The 20,219-nt window shown below is 37.7% G+C and overlaps 1 protein-coding gene across 7 annotated transcripts in view; it reads right to left on the reverse strand.

The window, feature by feature from the left end:
• Positions 1–20,219, reverse strand: part of GAPVD1 (GTPase activating protein and VPS9 domains 1) — a 56,315-nt gene that overhangs the window by 19,849 nt on the left and 16,247 nt on the right. For 5 of the 7 annotated variants that reach the window (XM_079789768.1, XM_079789763.1, XM_079789766.1 and 2 more), the window contains 11 exons: positions 16,242–16,465; positions 14,551–15,394; positions 12,988–13,074; positions 11,837–11,971; positions 11,502–11,691; positions 8,061–8,221; positions 6,654–6,783; positions 5,172–5,297; positions 3,190–3,363; positions 1,320–1,460; positions 117–251 (listed from right to left, as the gene is read on the reverse strand). In XM_079789768.1, the coding sequence (XP_079645894.1) occupies positions 117–251; positions 1,320–1,460; positions 3,190–3,363; positions 5,172–5,297; positions 6,654–6,783; positions 8,061–8,221; positions 11,502–11,691; positions 11,837–11,971; positions 12,988–13,074; positions 14,551–15,394; positions 16,242–16,426 (2,308 nt within the window). In that variant the 5' untranslated portion in view covers positions 16,427–16,465. The remainder of the gene's footprint in view (positions 1–116; positions 252–1,319; positions 1,461–3,189; positions 3,364–5,171; positions 5,298–6,653; positions 6,784–8,060; positions 8,222–11,501; positions 11,692–11,836; positions 11,972–12,987; positions 13,075–14,550; positions 15,395–16,241; positions 16,466–20,219) is intronic. The other 2 variants (XM_079789769.1, XM_079789767.1) reach the window with 1 other exon arrangement.

Genomic DNA, 20,219 nt, shown 5'->3' on the forward strand with positions numbered 1-20,219 from the left:
TTTCCTAAAAATTACTCAGCTCTTAAATAAAACCTATTTCTTTGCTATCAACTTTGTAAATGGAGATGTGGGAACACACCTTGAGATCCTTATTCCTTAAAACAAGACAGACATACCCGACACAACACTGAGGCCTGGTGTGCTGGGGCGGGAACTGACCTCCCTGACATCCGTATCATCAGATGTGCTACCCAGTCCCGAACAGCTCTCCAATTCCTGCAGACGCTCCTCCTGCTTTAGATCTGGGGCCTCTAAACAGAAGACGTGAGGTGTCACATTAGTGATTGTTAGCATGCCAGTTTTAGCTTGTGACCCAGATGATGAAAGCTACCAGGGCATGAATGAAACCAGTGTAAATAGATTTCTAAGTCTGGGCCAGTTAGCAAAGTTAGTAGATCAAGTGTTAAGAAAGTCAAGGTTGTTATTTTCAGCCCCAATCTAGGCCAGTTAGTTGTGTAAAAATGAAAACTTCTTCCAGGTCACTAATCTCATAGTATGTGTTCTTGGTTAGCAAGTCAACTAAACAAGAGAATATGAAATAACCTAGCATTAAATCAACCACTTTCTAAAAAACAACTCCTATGGATGCTCAACAGGTAGTGAGCCAATCCTACTGGCTCCTTATGTAAGGTTAGCATGTCTGAGTATGTTAACGTTATTCAACACATATAGGATCACTTTATTATTCTTGAGCCAAGCAGATCAGACAGAATGTAATTCAGGCATAGTTATTTATATTTGCATTCTGGTAGTCGACATTTAGTTGAAGGCAAAGATTTATCTTCATAATCGGGGGGGGGGGGGCGAGTAGAAATGCAATACATAAGAAAAAACGAAGTACAAAACACTTCATATACATTTATAATAATTCTGCACAAAATAATTTGCAGCACTCCAGAGTCTGAATTTCAGCACATTTCAAAAATACATTCGATATCTTTTAAAGGGTCAAGTTCTCCCCATGTAAATCTAAACATGCTTACCAGGTATCCAACCACTCAGGGTTCCTATTTTGTGTTGAGTTCCTGGGAGAGGCTGGACTCAATCCACACAGAACCCTGATGAGTTACTAACAGTTGCTTCCAAAAGAACTGAACAGTCAGAAAGCACCTGCCATCTTAGCCCAGGCCATTCAAAACTGCATTTTTTCTTGATGAAAGAAAATGCCTTATACTAATTTCCCATGTGAAATTCTTAGCAATTGCATTGCCTCATACTTGTCAAATGTATATCTGACAAAATGTCCATAATACAGAAATTAGAATACCTTACATTTAAAACGTCTGTGCAAATCAAAATGCAAATGACAGCATACTAACCTGAGTCACTTGGCAAAACCTCTACACTCCAAGCTTCGCTTGTTGTCTCTGATATGGTAGAACCAGTGCAGGGGTCAAGAAGCACTGACCCTGACCCTGGCAGGCACAGTAAACTGCCTAACATGTTCTCTGCTGCTGCACCTGTATAACCAGTGGGGAGCAAAGGGTTAACAAAGGTCCTGATGGAGAGCAATGATAACGGAGAAAAGCCAAACACTAACCCTCACAAAACCTCTCTACTCTAGCCACAAGAAAGGAGCCAAGGTAAGAGCAATTTCAATCAATAACACCACTAAAAACGCACATTTCCCACTGTGGTCACAGTGACTCGAGCTCTTTTTCATCCTTTGCCTCCTGTGCACCTTGAACTCTCCGTAGAGAAAACACATTGTTGAATCAAGTCATTTCAACTAGCTTTCACCTTGGTTTTTCAGCAGATTTTATGTGTGTTCCTAATAGCTCTCTCAAATTTATAGTCCTACAAGGATTAAAACCACTCAGAGACATTTAACCACATCAAGTTACACTGGCCGAAGTATGTTCTCTTCTGGCACATTAGCCACATATTCAGAGCAATAAAATGTATTTGCAGGAAAACACACTGCCTCTATAGTACCTGTTTAACTGCAAATACAGCTCATTGCTGAAATACAGCTTACTGCCAGAAAAAAATACTAAATACTTAGCATCTGGAACAAAGTAATATAGAAACCAATTAAGAAATCTATTTACACTACTTAAAAGTACATACAGGATTAAACATTACTGTACACCTGTGTTAAAAATACTAAAGTTCTGCCCTGGCTGGCAGATAATTTTTAAAAATTTATCTTTATTGTTGAAAGTATTATAAATGTCCCCTTTCCCCCCCATTAACCCCCTCCACCCTGCCCCTACCCCCATGACATAATTATAATTATAAATATAATGTTTGAACATAATGGGGGAGGGGATAAAGGGCAGTGGGTGGGAGAGGAGATGAAACAAACTAGCCATGTGTATGAGTAACTGTCGGAGCTGATTGATGGGTACACAAAGTTTATAACACTATTCTCTCTTGTACTTGTTTGAAATGATTTTTTAAAAAATGAAGAAAGTGGTGACAAGACCGTATGAATCTTTCAGAACTCACAGAAGGATGAATTTTAATGTTTGTAAACTGTGCATCAATAAACTTGATGTAAAAAAAGACAAAACTAGTTATTTTTCCGCCCTCACCGGTTTGGCTCAGTGGATAGAGTGTCAGCCTGCGGACTAAAGGGTACCAGGTTTGATTCGGGTCAAGGGCACATGCCCAGGTTGTGGGCTCAATCCCCAGTGCGGGGCGTACAGGAGGCAGCCGATCAATGATTCTCATCATTGATGTTTCTATCTCTCTCTCTCCCTTCTCTGAAATCAATAAAAATATACTTTAAAAAAGCTAGTTACTTTTTGGAACTGTATTAATCCTTCCAGAAGTAAACTCAATTTTTAGACTCTAGTATCATATTATTCCGAAAGATTTTATGGCTATAATCTGTCCAAATTTTCATTTTAAGGTAGGCGTTTAGTCTCTAAAGAACGTCCTAATTATAGACTAAGAACATATACTATGCCCTACGAACAAGACTAGACGAGAAGCTAATTCAAAAGACTGGTTTTTCTCTTTTGGGGGTTGGGGGTGAAGTTAAATGTAGACAGGAAAAAAACATACCTATATTTAAGTAAAGAAAAAATACACAAATGCCTGGCTATATGCAGCTGTCTCAGTTTCCCAGTCAGGGCTAACACACACACCACGTTTGTCAGAGCACTGAAGTTCCCTCCCATGAAGGGTGGCGGACGTGAATAACTAAACAGCCGTATTCCAGAGACATTCAATAACAATTACCTGCAATTTCTTGCAAACGATCTTCGTCAATGTTAGGGTCAAAATCACTTCCCAAGACATCTGTGCTCCAGGTCTCACTCACTGTTTCTGATATGTCCCTGTCATCCGTCAGTCCCATCATGTCACGGATTTCAAACTTCCTCAGCTTATCATCAAGATTATCCTGTGTGGTGGCTATCAGAAACAAAAGTAAGCACTTAAAAAATGGTAGCACAGCTATGATTTCTTAATCAAATTCGAAGAACTTTATGTCTTCGAACTTCATTTTACATATTTTATAATTAACATGAGGTACATAGTACCAAAAAACACTGAATTATTCCCCCACAGATGTGGGCTTTCCCTCTGTGAACTGAGCCCAGTATATGTATTCCCCCTCTGGTAGATTAACTGGGGCCATCGATACGATTGTATCCTCAACCTCTGTAATGTGACTTTCATTAAGAATCGGGATATATTCCCCTCTCTCTGAATCTGCAGAGGCCTTGCTACTTGCATTGGTCAAAAGGGTATGGAGGAAATGTGTCATCAGTGGTGAGGCTAGGCCTCAAGCAACATTATAAACTTCTGCTCTCTCTCTCACCCTGCTTCTCTCAGGAGAACACACTTAAGCTACCAGCTGGAGGATGAGAGGCCACACTGGAGCAATGCAAAGGTCAGACTAGACCAGCCAGCTCCCCCTGACCCCCAGCGCAGACTGGCAGAGCTCCCTACTCGCCACTGGTGACTGCAGATGCATGAGTGAGCCCAGTCCAAAGCAGAACCACCCCCCAGCTGACCCATTGACTTGACAGAAAAATAAATGTTTATTGTTTTAAGTCACTAAATTTTGAGGTGGTATGCTACATAACATTGTGGCAATAATTCCTGATAAACCTATACTAAAAAAAAATATTTTTCATTAGACTAGTTTTCTCTCTTCCCTTGACTAATTAGAAGCAGTCTACAATTCATGTCTTAAATCTAGTGTTCACAACATGTACGCTGCCAAGCCCCTACATCCGAATGATCTAGAGGGCCTGTTAAGCAAGTGACAGTCTTTCAAAACTTTCTGTTGTAAACTAATATTATTTTGGTTTTCTTCCTCTGTTATTTGTAGAAAATTTAATCCTAATTAATACAATGACAAATTACCAGTAAAATATACCATTGCTTTTATTCAAGCCACACATACCCCAACTGGTAATGCTCTTTTCCTCTCTAAAATGGACTGAATCAGGATTTCTAGAAATGAGACATGGAAAATGGCTTTTTAAAAAACTCCCCAGGTAATTTTTATACATACTGAAGTCTAAGAATCAGTCTCAAACCCAGTTGAGGGCATATGCCCTCCACACTCCCCGGAAGGACACCAGGGATCTTTAAATAAATCCAAAGGCCCTTTTCAAATTAATCTTCCTAAAGCACAACAGGGACCCAGCTGTTGTTCAATCCTTACCTCATACCAGTCCCCTCCTTGGGAGTTCCTGAATAAGGACTTGGTTTGCCACCTCTCTGGCTTGCTTATACTATGCCTTCACCTAGAATGCCTGATCTCCAGTTTCTGCCTGTGCAATGCCAATCAGGCTTTAAGGCTAATATTTTCTTCCAATAAGCTTTTCCTACACTTTCAACCACTGTGTCTCGCATTCAGAACTGCCACAGCACTCTTATGATACTTCTAATCATTTGTGTACCATTCTCTCCCTATTCCAGATACCTTGAGCCCTCAGGTTTTATATTTATATCTCTGAAAATTTTAATATTACAGAATTCAAGCAATTCATTTTGGTTATTCTATGTAATTTAAGTCTAAAGAATTCACTTACCAACTTACCATATCTTTAAGAACTGAAGGAACTATGAGTCAGTGCAAGTTTAATGCTCATTATATAATCAAATGTATTCTCACTGCAACAGCCAACTTACATGGCAGCACATCATTCACCTTGCAACCAGGGGAGTTCTTGCCACTTGAGCAGCTATGTTCCACTCCAGCTTACCTTGCTCATGCTCCAGTAGCTGCAGAGCGTCAGCCCCATTACTCCCTGAAGGTCCTGCTCCCAGTTCCGACACAGACTCTCCTTCCAGGTCAAGAGAGGACACTGAATTGGAGCGATTGGAAGGACCTAGAGAAATGTTTCTACTGTAAGTGGAAATGCAATTTTTCATGCCTTGATAAGGCACTAAAGATAAAGACTAAAGTGCTTTTAGTAGTGCATTTATACCTTAAAAATATATATATGCCCTTTAGGCCAGTAATTTGCCTCTAGAGAATTATCCTAAGGAAAGTTCAAAAACTCATCTAAGGTTGCTTGTTTCAGGGCTTCTTATAAGTGGAAAGCAGAAGCAATCTACATCTTTAATCAGAGAATAATGTTTAAATAAACTATGAAAGAAAACTGTCATTAAACACCACGTTATTTAAGAATGTTAAATCATCAAGGGAAATGTTACTGTTATATTGTTAAACAAAAAAAGGTTACAAAACAGCACAATCTTAATCTTGCTACAAATGAACCAAAATGTTAACTGTTATTAACAGAATGATGAGATTACAATGATTCCATTTCTTTTTAGCATTTTCTAGAATGAAACTGTTACTTATGCTTTGAAAAATTAGAGGAAAGAAAAAGTTACTATATTTTATGCTTCTTTTAAAATGTTAGTAAAGTTGAACTTATTCATTAAAAAAGTTGCTCTTGCCCTGGCCGGTTTTCTCAGTGAGTAGAGCGTTGGCCCCCAGACTGAAGGATCTCGGATTTGATTCCAGTCAGGGGCACCACCTCGGTTGCAGGCTTGATCCAGGCTCGATCCCCGGGCCCCGGGCCCCGGGCGGGGTGCATGCAGGAGGCAACCAATGGATGCTTCTCTCTCTGTCTCTCCCTCTCCCTTCCACTCTCTCTAAGAACCAATGGGTGGAAAAATGTCCTCAGGTGAGGATTAACAAAAAAACAAAAAGTTGATCCTAGCATATGGAATGACATAGTCTTACTGCCTAATCTTGCCTTTAAATTTCTTTTTTATTCCTATTTTCATTTTATCTTCTGCTTCATAAAAGGTGTGAGTGTGTGAATATGCAGAACGTTAGAAGTACACACAGCATCCTGAAACACTAGTGAGTCCATTCTTTCCATTCAGACATGCATCGCATCCCTCTAAAGGAGCTCTACTCGCTTTGGTATGTATCAGCGTCAGAGAAACAAAACTTGGTATTATTCAAGTCTCAGTGAAGACTCAGACCTCCATTTTTTATGACCATAGATCTCTAGCAATCTTTTTCTAACATTTTTTTTCTTGCAATCTTAATTTTATTCAAGAACGAATCTTATAGCCAACTGTTCAAGATCATTAGAGGAAAACTTAATTAGCCTCCTCAGTCAGGGGCACAGATGGTATAATTATAATTTATAAGGCTCCTTTAAAGAACACAAAACAAAACATTACTTGAATCACACAACTCCTTGAATGAAGTAACCCTTCACCTTCAGATATTCCTTCCAGATTATCACTGCAGAGGGAAAAGCGCAAGGTTTTATCAGGTTTACCGTGGAGTTTGTTTTCATCGACAGGGACATCTCCTTGTCCTCCATCCGAAAGTTGCATGTTTAGGACCTGAAAAAATAAATGCCATTGGTTTGTCACAACTGAAAGAAAACAAACTACAGCAAATGCATATTTAAGTTATTTTTAACCTTAAATTGTTTTTTATTTAAAACCAATCTACCAGGTTCTGACCAAGCTTGAAGTACTGCTAGAAGAAAAGTGTAAGAATCAGTGAGAAGAACTGAACCTTTGCCCTTCCATCACTCTACGGGTGCCAGAGTTTGAACAGGCCTAGAGAGGGGTATGAATTAACTAAAAGAAGGGATCATTTCCCTGCGTAGGAATACAAACTGCGGTCTTCAAGGCTGCCACTAAACTGAGGGTTGAAGAAAAGTAACATAGTAAGGTAAATGCACAGAATTCGCTGAGTGACATTCAGCTGTTTGGTTTTTTCCTTATTAAGCAAATTCCCGTGGTTGTTATGTTTTTTATTACATTCCAGGCTTCCTAAAACGTTGATCCTGACAGTTTTTGTAGCTCATTCTTGTGTGTGTGTGTGTGTGTGTGTGTGTGTGTGTGTGTGTGTGTGTGTAGGGACAGAGTTTGGGACTTTGACAGTTCTCTTTCCTATGAGTGATGTCACAATTCCAAACATAGCCAACGACCACCATCACTTTAACAACCCTGTAACTGGTCCCTTATTCCCAGGCCAGGACTAGTTTGTTGAAGAGTAAGCACTCACTTTTGAATGTAATACATTGCAATATGTGAGGAGGGGCTTCTACCTTTAGGGAGGCAAGATTTCTTCTTTCCCTTTGCCCCTGTCCCAAGCTCTTGTTTACAAACATCTTAAAAATGATTCCCATACCCCCCATCCCATTTCTTCAAAATATTTTACACTTTTAGGTTTTTTTCCACAGTTATCTCTTCCATTTCTTCCTAACTAGCCAAAGAATGTTTGGCTCTTTAAAGCAGGAATACCACTGGAATATCATTAGATAGAAAATAAACATAAATCACTTCCTACAAGTCACTGGAAAAGTCTCTTCGATTTCCACACCACAATTTTCTGGCTCCCTGGCTCTTCTACTATCAGGAAAATTCCTTTAGGTGTGGCCTGGTCACCGACTACAGTGACATAAATGTATCAACGCGCAGGGCCTCCAGCACTATGCACAGGAAGTTTAGCACTAGATGGTGCGTCATGGTAGGCCCACTGATGATAATGAAAAATATTCATTTAACGCATACTGAATGATGGAAGCAAGGGGCCATTAATTAGAAGAATAGAATCCACATTTCTAAACTCTGGTGGCTATAAGTGAAATGGAACAATACACTCATACCTCATTTTCTGACATCATCCCTGGAGTAAGCTGGGAACCGGTCCCTAAGGAAATGACCAGCACTTCCTCAGGCTGCACCTCCTGGATGGTTTCTTGAGATGATCCTTCATGGTCCATATGCAAGTCCATTAGCACATTGGTGCGGCTTCTGCTCCGAGTTGCTAATAAAAGAAGTTCAATTTGCCAATTTAGAGAAAAAGATAAAATGAAGAAAATGGCACACTAAATACAAAAATGTTTTTATTAATGTAGAACATCTGCACATGCACACACAAAAAAGGAATGGTGAAAATATGTGTAAGAAAAAAACCCCTGTATCTTCCCAGTTACTCTATTGATGACTAATACATATTCTTCTTTAAGACTGATCATCAGAAACAATGACCCATGTTCACCTGACAGGGAGTGACATACAGATGACCACACCTGCAGAACAGCAAACATGTCCCCATCAATTTAAGACTTGGGATGACAAGAAAAGCATTACCTACCTTATTTCTTATCTGTTCAAGACACTTTCAATTATTTCTCCTATAAAATGATTTAACTGCCACAGGTCTCCCATACTAATAACTCAAAAGCATTAGAAAATTTCATATAGAAATCTGATAGCCATATAAAGTAATGTACATTAATAATTAATTAGGTAACTATTGAAAAACCAGAATCCGATTTTGAAAACACATTGTTTTCCTGAAATGTATTAACCTCTTCCCAAAGATAGAGGAGCAATTACTCTATGTTTGAATACAAGTTTCCTTTCTGCTAACTGGAAACATTCTAAATTAATACAGAATCTAATTATTTGGGGGTGTTTTCCCCTACCTAATACTTTTTCCTAAAATAACTCATCCTATAGATCTTACAAGAACTTCAGAAAGATTTGGGTAGTTGATAATAATTTCTCTGTGAGTTGTAGTCTTCTGTGGTAAGTTTCTATTTTCTTTCAGAGGTCAATAAAATTCAATGCAACCAGAATACTAACTAGAAAGTCTACTTCAGTGCAAAATAATCAAAAGTATAGACATAAAGCAAAGCACTTTATAGTAACAAGTCTTTCAACTTCACTTTGAGTGAAAGCTGACCTACTTAAAGACAAAAATATAGACAATCGTCTTCTCTCCACCATGTTGTAGATGTGTTGATTAATCACTCTTACTTTCAAAATTTTGGGGCACACGTCAACTTTCAAAAGTTAGGTTCACCTCACTATCTTCTACTGAATTGTGAACTTAAATTCAGCTTCATGAACTTCATGAATTTTAAGTAACAAACCTCACAATTTATAAAAATGCAAGTGACCAAAATTCATGTAACACAAAGCAAAAGCAACATGCACATGGAGCACACTTTTATAAATTATTTCTTAAATAAAAGCTACACAAGAAGAGTAAGAACAGCCTATTACCCACCAAATGGGGTTACTAGAGTAATATGAGCTGTAAGGTTGGTGGCTGAGGAATCCCAGGCAGTGATGGCTGCTAACTGTTGTCCTGGGTTGCGAAAGCATTAAACAGAAAGAAAATCAACCCTCTGAATAATGGACACATTTTTAAAAATAGGGAATAAATTCAATGACCAAGTCACATGACTATACAAAATACTCCTGGAAAAACTGAAATTTACTTTCCATTCTACCCATATTTAATAATACTTCTGGAAGTTAGGAAGCGGAAGAACTAATGTATAGCAGTGAATATGGAGAAAAAATATCTAATATACCAAAAATCACTCATTTCTTCATGCTACAATAGTAAAAATAGCCTACAACATTAAAAATCATTGAGTGTCAAACTTGTTTTTTCTATTTTTAATTCTGAAAATTTACATTTTGGAATGATGAAAGCCAAACACTTGAATAATATGATGTCACATTCCTGTTGATGATATTATTCCATATTATATTAAATGTAAGGTAGATTAATTTTAAGAAACTGATAGTTAACACATCAGCTCATTCTTCCAAATGTGTAAACTTTAGTAACTATAGCTGAGCTCCTCATTATCATGAGAAAAAATGGTGGTGAACTACTGCATGCCCTCAGCCTAAACACTTTTTCCCAGTCTTGTTTACTTTGTGGAACACCCTTTCGTCCTTCAAGAGTAAGTGCAGGCTTCACCTGCTCCAGGGTCACCTTCTCTCGGTGTCCGGTAATCCTCTGTGCTCATCTCCATCAAACACAGTACACTGAAGGGCAATGTCTCTTTTTGTTTTCCCCAACTAGACTAGGGCAGCTAACTTAAAGTACGGGCATGTCCTAAGGTCTTTATATCCCCAGTGTCTAACACAGTGCCCTACCTGCAGGACAGTGATTGTAATACCTACTCTTTAGCGTGGATTTTTGCATGGAGATTAAATGAAACACATTTATAAAGTGCTTACCCAGTGTCTGGTACTCAATATATGCTCAATTAAATTTTTGGTGCATATCTAGATAATAGATGTTTACTAAATGAATAAAACGTAAGCCTAATTTTTAAATAAATGAATAAACAACTAAATAAAATAGGACTTTTGCTTTATTTTATTAAAATATAAAAGATTGCTCAGCTGATAAAAGACTTATTATTACTTTTTAAATATATTTTTATTGATTTCAGAGAGGAAGGGAGAGGGAGAGAGAGAGAAACATCAATGATGAAAGAGAATCATTGATCGGTTGCCTCCTACACGCCCCCTACATGTGCCCTTGACCAGAATTGAAGCCAGGACCCTTTACTCCTCAGGCCAATGCTCTATCCACTGAGCCAAACCAGCTAGGGCAAGACTGATTATTAATAACAATAATGAAAAAAAATAGTACTTATGTAGTTTCAACTTTACTGATAGAAACTTCTAATATTATTTTATTATATTATTCAGAACTTTGTAGAAAGGATGGGGCTACATAATTTATTTATTTATTTTTAATATATTTTATTGATTTTTTACAGAGAGGAAGGGAGAGGGATAGAGAGCTAGAAACATCGATGAGAGAGAAACATTGATCAGCTGCCTCCTGCACACCCCCACTAGGGATGTGCCCGCAACCAAGGTACATGCCCTCGACCGGAATCGAACCCGGGACCCTTCAGTCCGCAGGCCGACGCTCTATCCATTGAGCCAAACCGGTTTTAGCGGGGCTACATAATTTAAATAATGACTGGTTATAACAACTGTCACTTTCAAAATTTTCCAAGATAAGACACTAAAATACAAAGTATACCATACGTGGCATGATTTCAATTAATTATGAAAAGTACATCTAGATAAAGCAAAAGCCTACTGCTAAACCTTAATTAATCTAGTGCAATTGTAAAAAACTGAATTACTATCAGTAAACATGGAGAAAGATGTTTCCAAATTATTTAAAACTATATTTTGAAGCACTGGGAAATAACAAAGGCTAACAAAGAAGTATTAAATTTAAGGCGAAGTCCAATATGAGAAAGGCTCTTTACCTATAGGCAATCGATTCTTTTTATTTGCTGGAGTGGTTGCCGGAGACAACTGAGGAGTATTGTAGGGAGTCATTTCCAAACTGCTGCTTTTCCCTGGCTTTGCCTGGGGTAGGTTTGCCAATAAATTGTCAAGAGCCATTCTATCTTCTCTGAGTTGGTCTCCAGACATCACACTCTTCATAAAATTCACCTGGCAAAAATAAAAGGACATTAGCTACTGAAATCAATTTTTCATACACGATATATATGTCTGACACAATGTGCTCATCTATGACTCTGCCCAGGCTTAGATAAATGACTTCTGAGAAAATCCTATTAAAGAATAAAGCCATTACCAGAGTAATAAGCTGACTGTAGGTTATATAAACCACAGTTCTGCTCAATCCTTCCAGAAGATTAACAGAGGACATTGGAGGGGTTTCCACTGCTCGGCCCCCAATCACAACATCAAGGAAAGCAGCAACACAGCTCTGTTAAAACAGGAAGAGATCACAGTGAACGACCTCCCCTTTAAAATGAGGGAACAAATTTCTGATGAAGGTGGTCAAGCATGCAAAAAGGTTTTCTTCTTAAAAATGATATTAAACCTAACATTTAAAAAATTAAATTCCCTATGAATTGATACAGAATAATCTCCAAGATACTCTGGTACAAGAAACAAACATGATACAGAAGATTACACACTATCTTACCATTTGTGAAAGGAAAGGTGGGTGACTGGGAAAATATATGAAGGAATTTGCTGGTATACATATAGAACTGTTGAAGCATACACAAAAGACATGTCAATAACCTTTTGGGGAGGAAATTAAGGCTAGCGATCAAAGGTGGAAGGGATATTTCACTGTATAACTTTTGAATTTTATAATAGGTTGAATGTAGCCTACTCAAATATAATTAAAATTTTATTTAAATTGAACAATACCATAAATATTAATTTATGAAATACAATTAAAATTATAGTTATTGATTAAGTGACAATTTTAAAAAATTAAACTTCCTAAAATAAAATAATATTTTTCATTTTTTTATTTTTATTGACTTAAGAGAGGGAGAGAGAAACATCAATGATGAGAGAGAATCATTGATTGGCTGCCTCCTGCAAACCCCCTACTGGGAATCAAGCCCACAATCCGGGCATGTACCCTTGACTGGAATCGAACCCGAGACCTTTCCGTCTGCAGGCCAACACTCTATCCACTGAGCCAAACCGACTAGGGCAAGAAATAAAATAATCTTAATAGCTCCTTGGTTCTCATTACAATGGCATCTCCTCGACACTTCTATAAGTGAGAATTAGTCATCTTTAGTGACATTTTCCGTTAAGTGCTGCTGATCCAACATTATGACACACCAAGAGTCAATGAAAGACTAATTTATACAACACCTAAGGACGAGATTTAAGAAAGGGAAAAGTTAGATTTGCTAATACTTTGACAGAATTTTCTATAAACAGTATTTCACATGACATAGTATTCACTCTTACTTTGTCAAATTTTCCAAGACTGCCCTTTGTCCGGGGATCCCCCTCTTCAGAGCCAGTCATTGCTAACTGCTGCAACAGGCGGCCAACCTGCAACCCAAAGCAGTGGTGGGGAGACACAGGTTATAGACACAAAGTCCTCTCTCAATGAAAGCACTTCCACTCCATGCTAGTGCATAATAATGCTCATACCACCTGACCAGACATACAAAACAGGGTCCCACTGTGCATCCTGTCAACACCAGGTTTTACTATATTTAGAGTTATACAGAATAAGTAGAAGATTTTGCTTTAATTTTTTGTTAACATATTATATCGACATTAGGAAATAAAAACACAACATCTTTGTTTCTGATGGTGTACTTTTCATATGCTCAGAAACTTTAAAAAATTAATTTGTAAAAGCTGACTCAAACTATTTCAAGTTACTGTTGAGTACTTTATTCTACATAGTTCGTAAAGTACTCCAGGTAGATATTTTCTTTTCTAAATTTAAACACAAACAATTTCTACAAAACATATGCTGTTTGGAAAGTAAACTTCACAGAGCAAGTTCCTTACTGCCAAAAGTGAACTGTTAACCCATTCTCTTTAAAGACACGCTGCTGAAAGTTAACATCATATAGCATCATCTTCTTAATATCTAGGACAATCTCCCCATTATTACTCATTTTGAAAATATGTGATTCCATCTCTGTTAGAATGACAAAAATAAAAACTACAACTACATTATCATAAGAATAAATTTAGTATTTCACAGATGAAAACAAATTTTTAATTTTATTTCAAGGATTTCTATATAGTTAATTGCTCAATATCCTGATATGACAGAACTGATCATAAAAAAAACTTATCATTTAAAAAAACACACCACTCATCCAAAGATAGATTCTATTCCAAATAAACTCAGTCTTTCTTCTTCACAGTATTTCTGAGTGATAAGACATGATTAAAAGATTTGCTTAAGAAATAATAACATGATTTCAGTACTTCAGATAATTAGGGGGAGGGGGGAGTGTTAATACAGGTCCAAAAATCCTCTTTCTGAGTTTCATATTTCAAACTTTGGAGACTTTAGAAAGGTTGGTTAGTACATATATGTAACATGTTTAGTTTTTAGGGTAGCATCCTATAGTCAAACATGTTAACATTTCAGCAGAAAAACATGAGTATTCATTAGCACTAAGTGGAATAACAAACAATTATAAATAGCCTGTTAGTTCAGGCTGGGTTTTGCTAACAAATGAAGTAAAAAGATTCAGTTTTCAAACATTCTGGATTTTGAAATCATGGGAAGAGGACAATGTGCTTGCTCTAGAAAATGCAATCATTCACGTGTATGAGGACTCCAGTTAAAAACTAACACAGAATGTTTTATGACAAGAATATTTTTAAATCCCAATATGACTGCTTTTATGTCTAAGAAGCAAATATTTAGGACAGTCAAAAGAAAGAGAATGGTAGGAATCTATGAATGGTAGTTGTCATCACATTTTCTGTTCCCACCCCCACTGCCTAATCAATTTATTTTAAATTGAATGCCATATTAATAATAACAAAGCATACCTGCATCAGATTGAATCTTGCCACCTCATTAATAGGAGCATCAGAAATTATTCCGTACTGTTCTGGATTGACAACTGCAGGGCAAATGAAGCAGGCCAACAGGAGATCAGTGCACATTGCCCTGACCTCCCCAACTTCCAGTCTATCTACACAGGAGAGAGTTTTGTACATCTGTGACACGATCCACCTCAAACTGTGTGGAAAGCAGTATGTGTTCTGTTTGAGATAACCAATAAACTTGTTCACCAAAGTCACTAGCTTGGCCTCATTGGAATCCACCATCTCTTGAACCTTTTGCCTGAATCTATCTGAGCCTTTCTCTCCAAAGAGTTTTTCCTGTTGAGATGGGGAGAATCTCTCAATTAGTTTATTTGGATCTGTTTCCAGATGATCTTCATCTTCCACAAGCAGTTGCATGATTGGCTCATGTAAAGTAGCTGTGAGGAAAAGTTTGGCAGAAAACAGTCCTTCAGAAAAAAGTTTAAATAAGATGCTGAAGGCACAAGTTCCTCTCCTCAAAAGTCGCCTGGGGTTGTCACTTTCTTTAAGTTCAAATTCAATCAAGTATCTCAAAACCTGAAGGAGGTAGCTTTCATCTTCTTGCATAATGCAATTGCCATAGAGGGAGGTAAAAACTGTGTATATAACACTTTGTGTGTTCTCCTGATTAAGTTTCTCTCCAGCAACCAGAGAGGAGGCAATAAGACGAGGATTTTCCCTTAATCGACTCAAGAATTCTCCATAAGCAGTCTCCTGAAATCCCAATTGCTTATATCCATCAACAAACTGTGTATCTTCCAAAATCTTGGCATGTTGGCAACATTCAGCAGGGGAAGCTTCAGCACTAAAAAATGAGCAGACAAGCAAAACATAAAATTAACAACAATAATAATATCACACACATATTATATGAAACATGGAATGTGAGTTGATTACAGTCCCAACGAAATCACTCATTGCTAAAATCTTTCAGACCATCAGCACCTGAATGTGGAAGGAAGGAAGGAAGGAAGGAAGGAAGGAAGGAAGGAAGGAAGGAAGGAAGGAAGGAAGGAAGGAAGGAAGGAAGGAAGGAAGGAAGGAAAAACAAAAACAAATTCCTCATATTAAATCAGGCTCAATGAAAAGTACCAAGAAATAACCATTGTTCTGATTTCTTTCATCAAAGATTAGTTCTGCCTCATTTTGAACTTCACATAAATGGAAGCACACAGAGTATATACTCTTCTGTGCCTGGCTTCTTTCCTCAACATTATGCTTCAGTACCACTATTCTTAGAGCTAAAAACTGCTTCTTGGAACAACAGAACATGAGGTATTAGCACAATGAAAAACAAGGTTTCTAAAACTGAAAAGCAGATATACAATAGCAAAACATGGAAATTTACATCTTAAATTATGTTAGAAGAAAAGTAGAACAAAGATAACTTACTGTCTACACTGATAAAATGTATATGTATAAAGATACAAAATTAATTGGTGTTGTATAAAATACTAATACTTAAGTTATAATTCTCCATAACAGTGTTAAGTGATTTAAAATAAACAAAATAAGCAGACTCACCTTAATGTTGACTTAAACTACCTTAAAGCAAGCACTTTGTTGGAAATAGATTCATTTATTTACAGTTAGCAGTTAACACAGAACCATAATGGTTTATAAAAGTTAAGACCTCAAAATCTTTTATTTACCTGGTTATGATAAGTCGATCCAAATTAATTCTCTGTTGCTTAGCAATCCATGCTGTACGATACAACTTTTCAGCTGTCTTAAGTACATCTGCATTGAGCCTCTGAATGAGCTGTTTCTCAGAGTTCACATATAAGCGTTCCTGCTTGAGGTGATGGGCCAGAGTATGAATATCTAACTTCACCATCTTCAAATGTGGAAAAGGTACAGAGGCTGATCACTAAGACTAAAAAGACAAATTTTAAAATGTTATGTTACTAAAATTGTTTACCAAATCAAAAGGGATAGAATACATTAAGAATTAAGCTACATGCCCTGGCTGGTGTGGCTCAGTTGGTTGGGTGTCATCCTGTGCACCGAAAGGTTGCTGGTTTGATTCCTGGTCAGGGCTCATGCCTGGGTTTCAGGCTTGATGACGGGTAGGGGGCGCATGCAGGAGGCAGCTGATCTATGTTCCACTCTTACATCAATGTTTCTCCCTCTCCCTCTCCCTTCCTCTAAAAATCAATAAAAAATCTTAAAACAAAAAGAATTAAGCTATATTTAGTAGCATGGTTAACTCTAATTTTAAAGTAATCCCTATATTTATTTTATTACAGAAGCATTATGGGTTCAGTAAAGAAAAATAGATAAATACAGATAAGGAAAAAGAAAGAAAAAAAAAAGAAAAGCTTGCCCTGGCCAGTTTGGCTCAGTGGATAGAGCGTCAGCCTGCAGACTGAAGGGTCCCAGGTTCGATTCTGGCCAAGGGCACATGCCTGGGTTGCGGGCTCGATCCCCAGTAGGGGGCGTTGCAGGAGGCAGCCGATCAATGATTCTCATCATTGATGTTTCTATCTCTCTCTACCTCTTCCTTCCTCTCTGAAATCAATAAAGAAATATATTTTTTTAAAAAAAGAAAAGTTCCTACCAAGGCCACTGCTCAGAGAAAGCCACTGCAAAAACCTTGTGTATATCCTTCAAGTCCAGTGCCTATTTACTAACACTGAAGTTTTCTTGACAGCTCTTTCACACTGCAGTCAATCACCATATTCTGTTGACTCTTCAAAATACATCTCAAATTTGACTACTTCTCACCACTCCATCATCATCTCTCACCTGAAGCTCCATAACCACTACTTCCTCACTGATCTCCTGCTTCCTTTCTTACTAGTCTATTCTCTCCATGGCGCCGTAGAGTAATACCCTTCAAACTCCGTCAGATCACTCTATTCCCCTCCTAGAAAGTCCTCAAAGCCTCAGCATTTGCTGATCCCTCTGTCTGGAAGGCTATTCCTCCTGCTGTCTTTGCAAGGTTACTGCATCCGGCCTTTACTTCATGCAGGCCTCTCTGCTCAAATGTCTCTTTAAGAAGGCCTTCTCAAAGAACTCTTTCTAAACTAGAAAATACCACTTCCTATTCCTTCTCCTGGCCTTTTCTAAAGCACTGGCCCCTATCTAGAATTCTATCACAGATACCCACTTGCATGCTCATCATGCTTAGAGCATGGCTCCCCCACCAAAAGGTAGGGCCACCAGAGCCAAGGCTTGTCGGTTTTGTTCACTCATATCTGTCATTTCGGGGCTGAGGAGAGGGCCTGGTTCACAGCAGGATGTGAATAAATATTTGCCAAAGGAATGAATGCCATCACACAATTCTTGTTTACCTAGTAGCTAAAATAGCACACATATTTTAAAGCATTATTATTTAAGCTATGCCCTTAAACCTAGAATGCCTGCCAGACCACAAATGCTTTATATCAACAGTAGAAGTGCCTGTGGCCTAGAGAGCAGAATACAACACTGTGTCCAGACAGCAGGCAGTCATTAAGTTAGAAAAATACTTCTCATTAAGAATTAAGCACGATGATTGTATACTCATAAGTTGCTATGAGAATAAAGCTTTAATGTTCTCACCATAACAACACAACAAGAAAATGATATTATGTGAGGTGAAGGATGTGTTGACTAAACCTTACTATGGTCAACATTTTACAATACATACTTGTATCACATTATATGCCTTAAATATACATTATATTTCAATTACATCTCAATAAAGCTGGGGGGGAAGGGGTGGAGAGTGGTTCCAGCCAGTCAGATTCTTAAGTGCTCTTAATGGACCTATTTGGAAGTGATAAAATACAATTTGTAGTGAATTTAGATTTGAAAAGAGAAGACAACCTAGACCACAGAACTTTCAATGTGTTTAGAGATCCAATGAAAACGTATCCATATATATAAAATATTTTGGTGCTAAGTCAAAAAATTTAAACATTATGGCACCAGCTGAAAATATATTTAAAACCACCTTATTTAAAGAAATAGATTTAACAACTTTTAATTATGTTTGGCTTCAGAAAATTTTTTACTTTCTTTTATTTTAATGAACTACTGATGACTTGGAAAATTTCAGATATTACCATCAATCTGAATTTAATTGCTTTCAAACACTACTTTCTTGTACCTTATCAATTCCCTAGTAAACTATGCAAAGATGTTATTCTAACTCTTCTATATGGTTAAAGCCCCCTCCTACTTTCTTCTGAAAAGATATAAGTATGTCTACTTCACCAAGACAATTCACTATTAGTCACAAGGACATCTGTGTACATTCCAAAAATTGGTGACATGCATACATACACGTATATAACCTTACTAACTCAGTCTACAGAAAATGCATATGACTTTGTAGACTCCCATGTGGGAACTCTAAGATCCTCTAGGGGGCTCTAAGTCCATAGACTAAGCACAGAGTCACTCATCAAATGTAATTATTTGAAGTAGTATAATTAATGAAAGCAGTACTGAAATGGGCCCTTAAAGAGCTGTATGCTTCATTAATTAGTTCTGCTACATTGGGTACATAATGCATATTCTCTGAACCTCATTTTTTTTTTCATCCACAAAACGTGGACATGATATCTACATTTGTTTTGTGTCTGGTACAAGCAACATATTAGATACTAGGGATCCGAAAAAGGATAAAAACTAGTGTGTGCCTTCAAGGACTTTTCAATCTACTACAATGAGACAGACATGCAGTAAATGGCTGCCCGAAAGTATTATGAGTATTATGCTACTACTTATAGACTACTACTACTTATAAGACTACAATGTAGAGTAGGGACAAGAGAGAAGGAACGACTGAGGAGTTAAATACCTGCACCTAGTCTTAAAAGTCAAGTTCTGCCAGCCATAAAGAGGATGGTAGGTGGGGTAGAATTCCAAACAGAGGAAGCCAATTAGCAAAAAGCACAGAGGTCTGTAACACAGAATATATTTAGAGAACCAAGTGGGGCATACTACTTTGGGGGCACATGTGTTTGTGTGTGTTAAGAGTGAGGTGGGCCGAGACCGGTTTGGCTCAGTGAATAGAGCGTCGGCCTGCGGACTCAAGGGTCCCAGGTTCGATTCCAGTCGGGGGCATGTACCTGGGTTGCGGGCACATCCCCAGTGGGGGGGTGTGCAAGAGGCAGCTGATCGATGTTTCTCTCTCATCGATGTTTCTAACTCTCTATCCCTCTCTCTTCCTCTCTGTAAAAAATCAATAAAATATATTTAAAAAAAAAAAAAAAAAAAGAGTGAGGTGGGAGAAGGGGAGAAAGTGTATAATGAGAGATAAGGCTACAGAGACAGAAGATACATAGAAGCTAGAGTTAAGAGATTTGGACTTGGCACTGTAGGTGCTAGGAAAAGAGTTTTAAAGGGAGTTAATATGATTAAATTTGTATTTGAGAACATAAACTCTGGCAGTAAGGAAAAGGATGAAGAGACCTAGCTGGGTAATTTAACTGGTTAGAGCATCGTCCCAATACGCCAAGGTTGCAGATTCAAACCCTGGTCAGAGCACATACAAGAATCAACCAATGAATGCATAATAAGTGGAACAACAAATCGAAGCGTATCTTTCTCTCTCAAAATAAAAAAGAAAGAAAAGGATGAGGAGGTGGGGATGAGTCTGGGGAAATGGAACTAGATGAAGACAGATTAAGAAATTG

Source organism: Cnephaeus nilssonii (genome assembly GCF_951640355.1).
Source record: "Cnephaeus nilssonii genome assembly, chromosome: 14".
Classification (NCBI taxonomy): Eukaryota; Metazoa; Chordata; class Mammalia; order Chiroptera; family Vespertilionidae; genus Cnephaeus; species Cnephaeus nilssonii.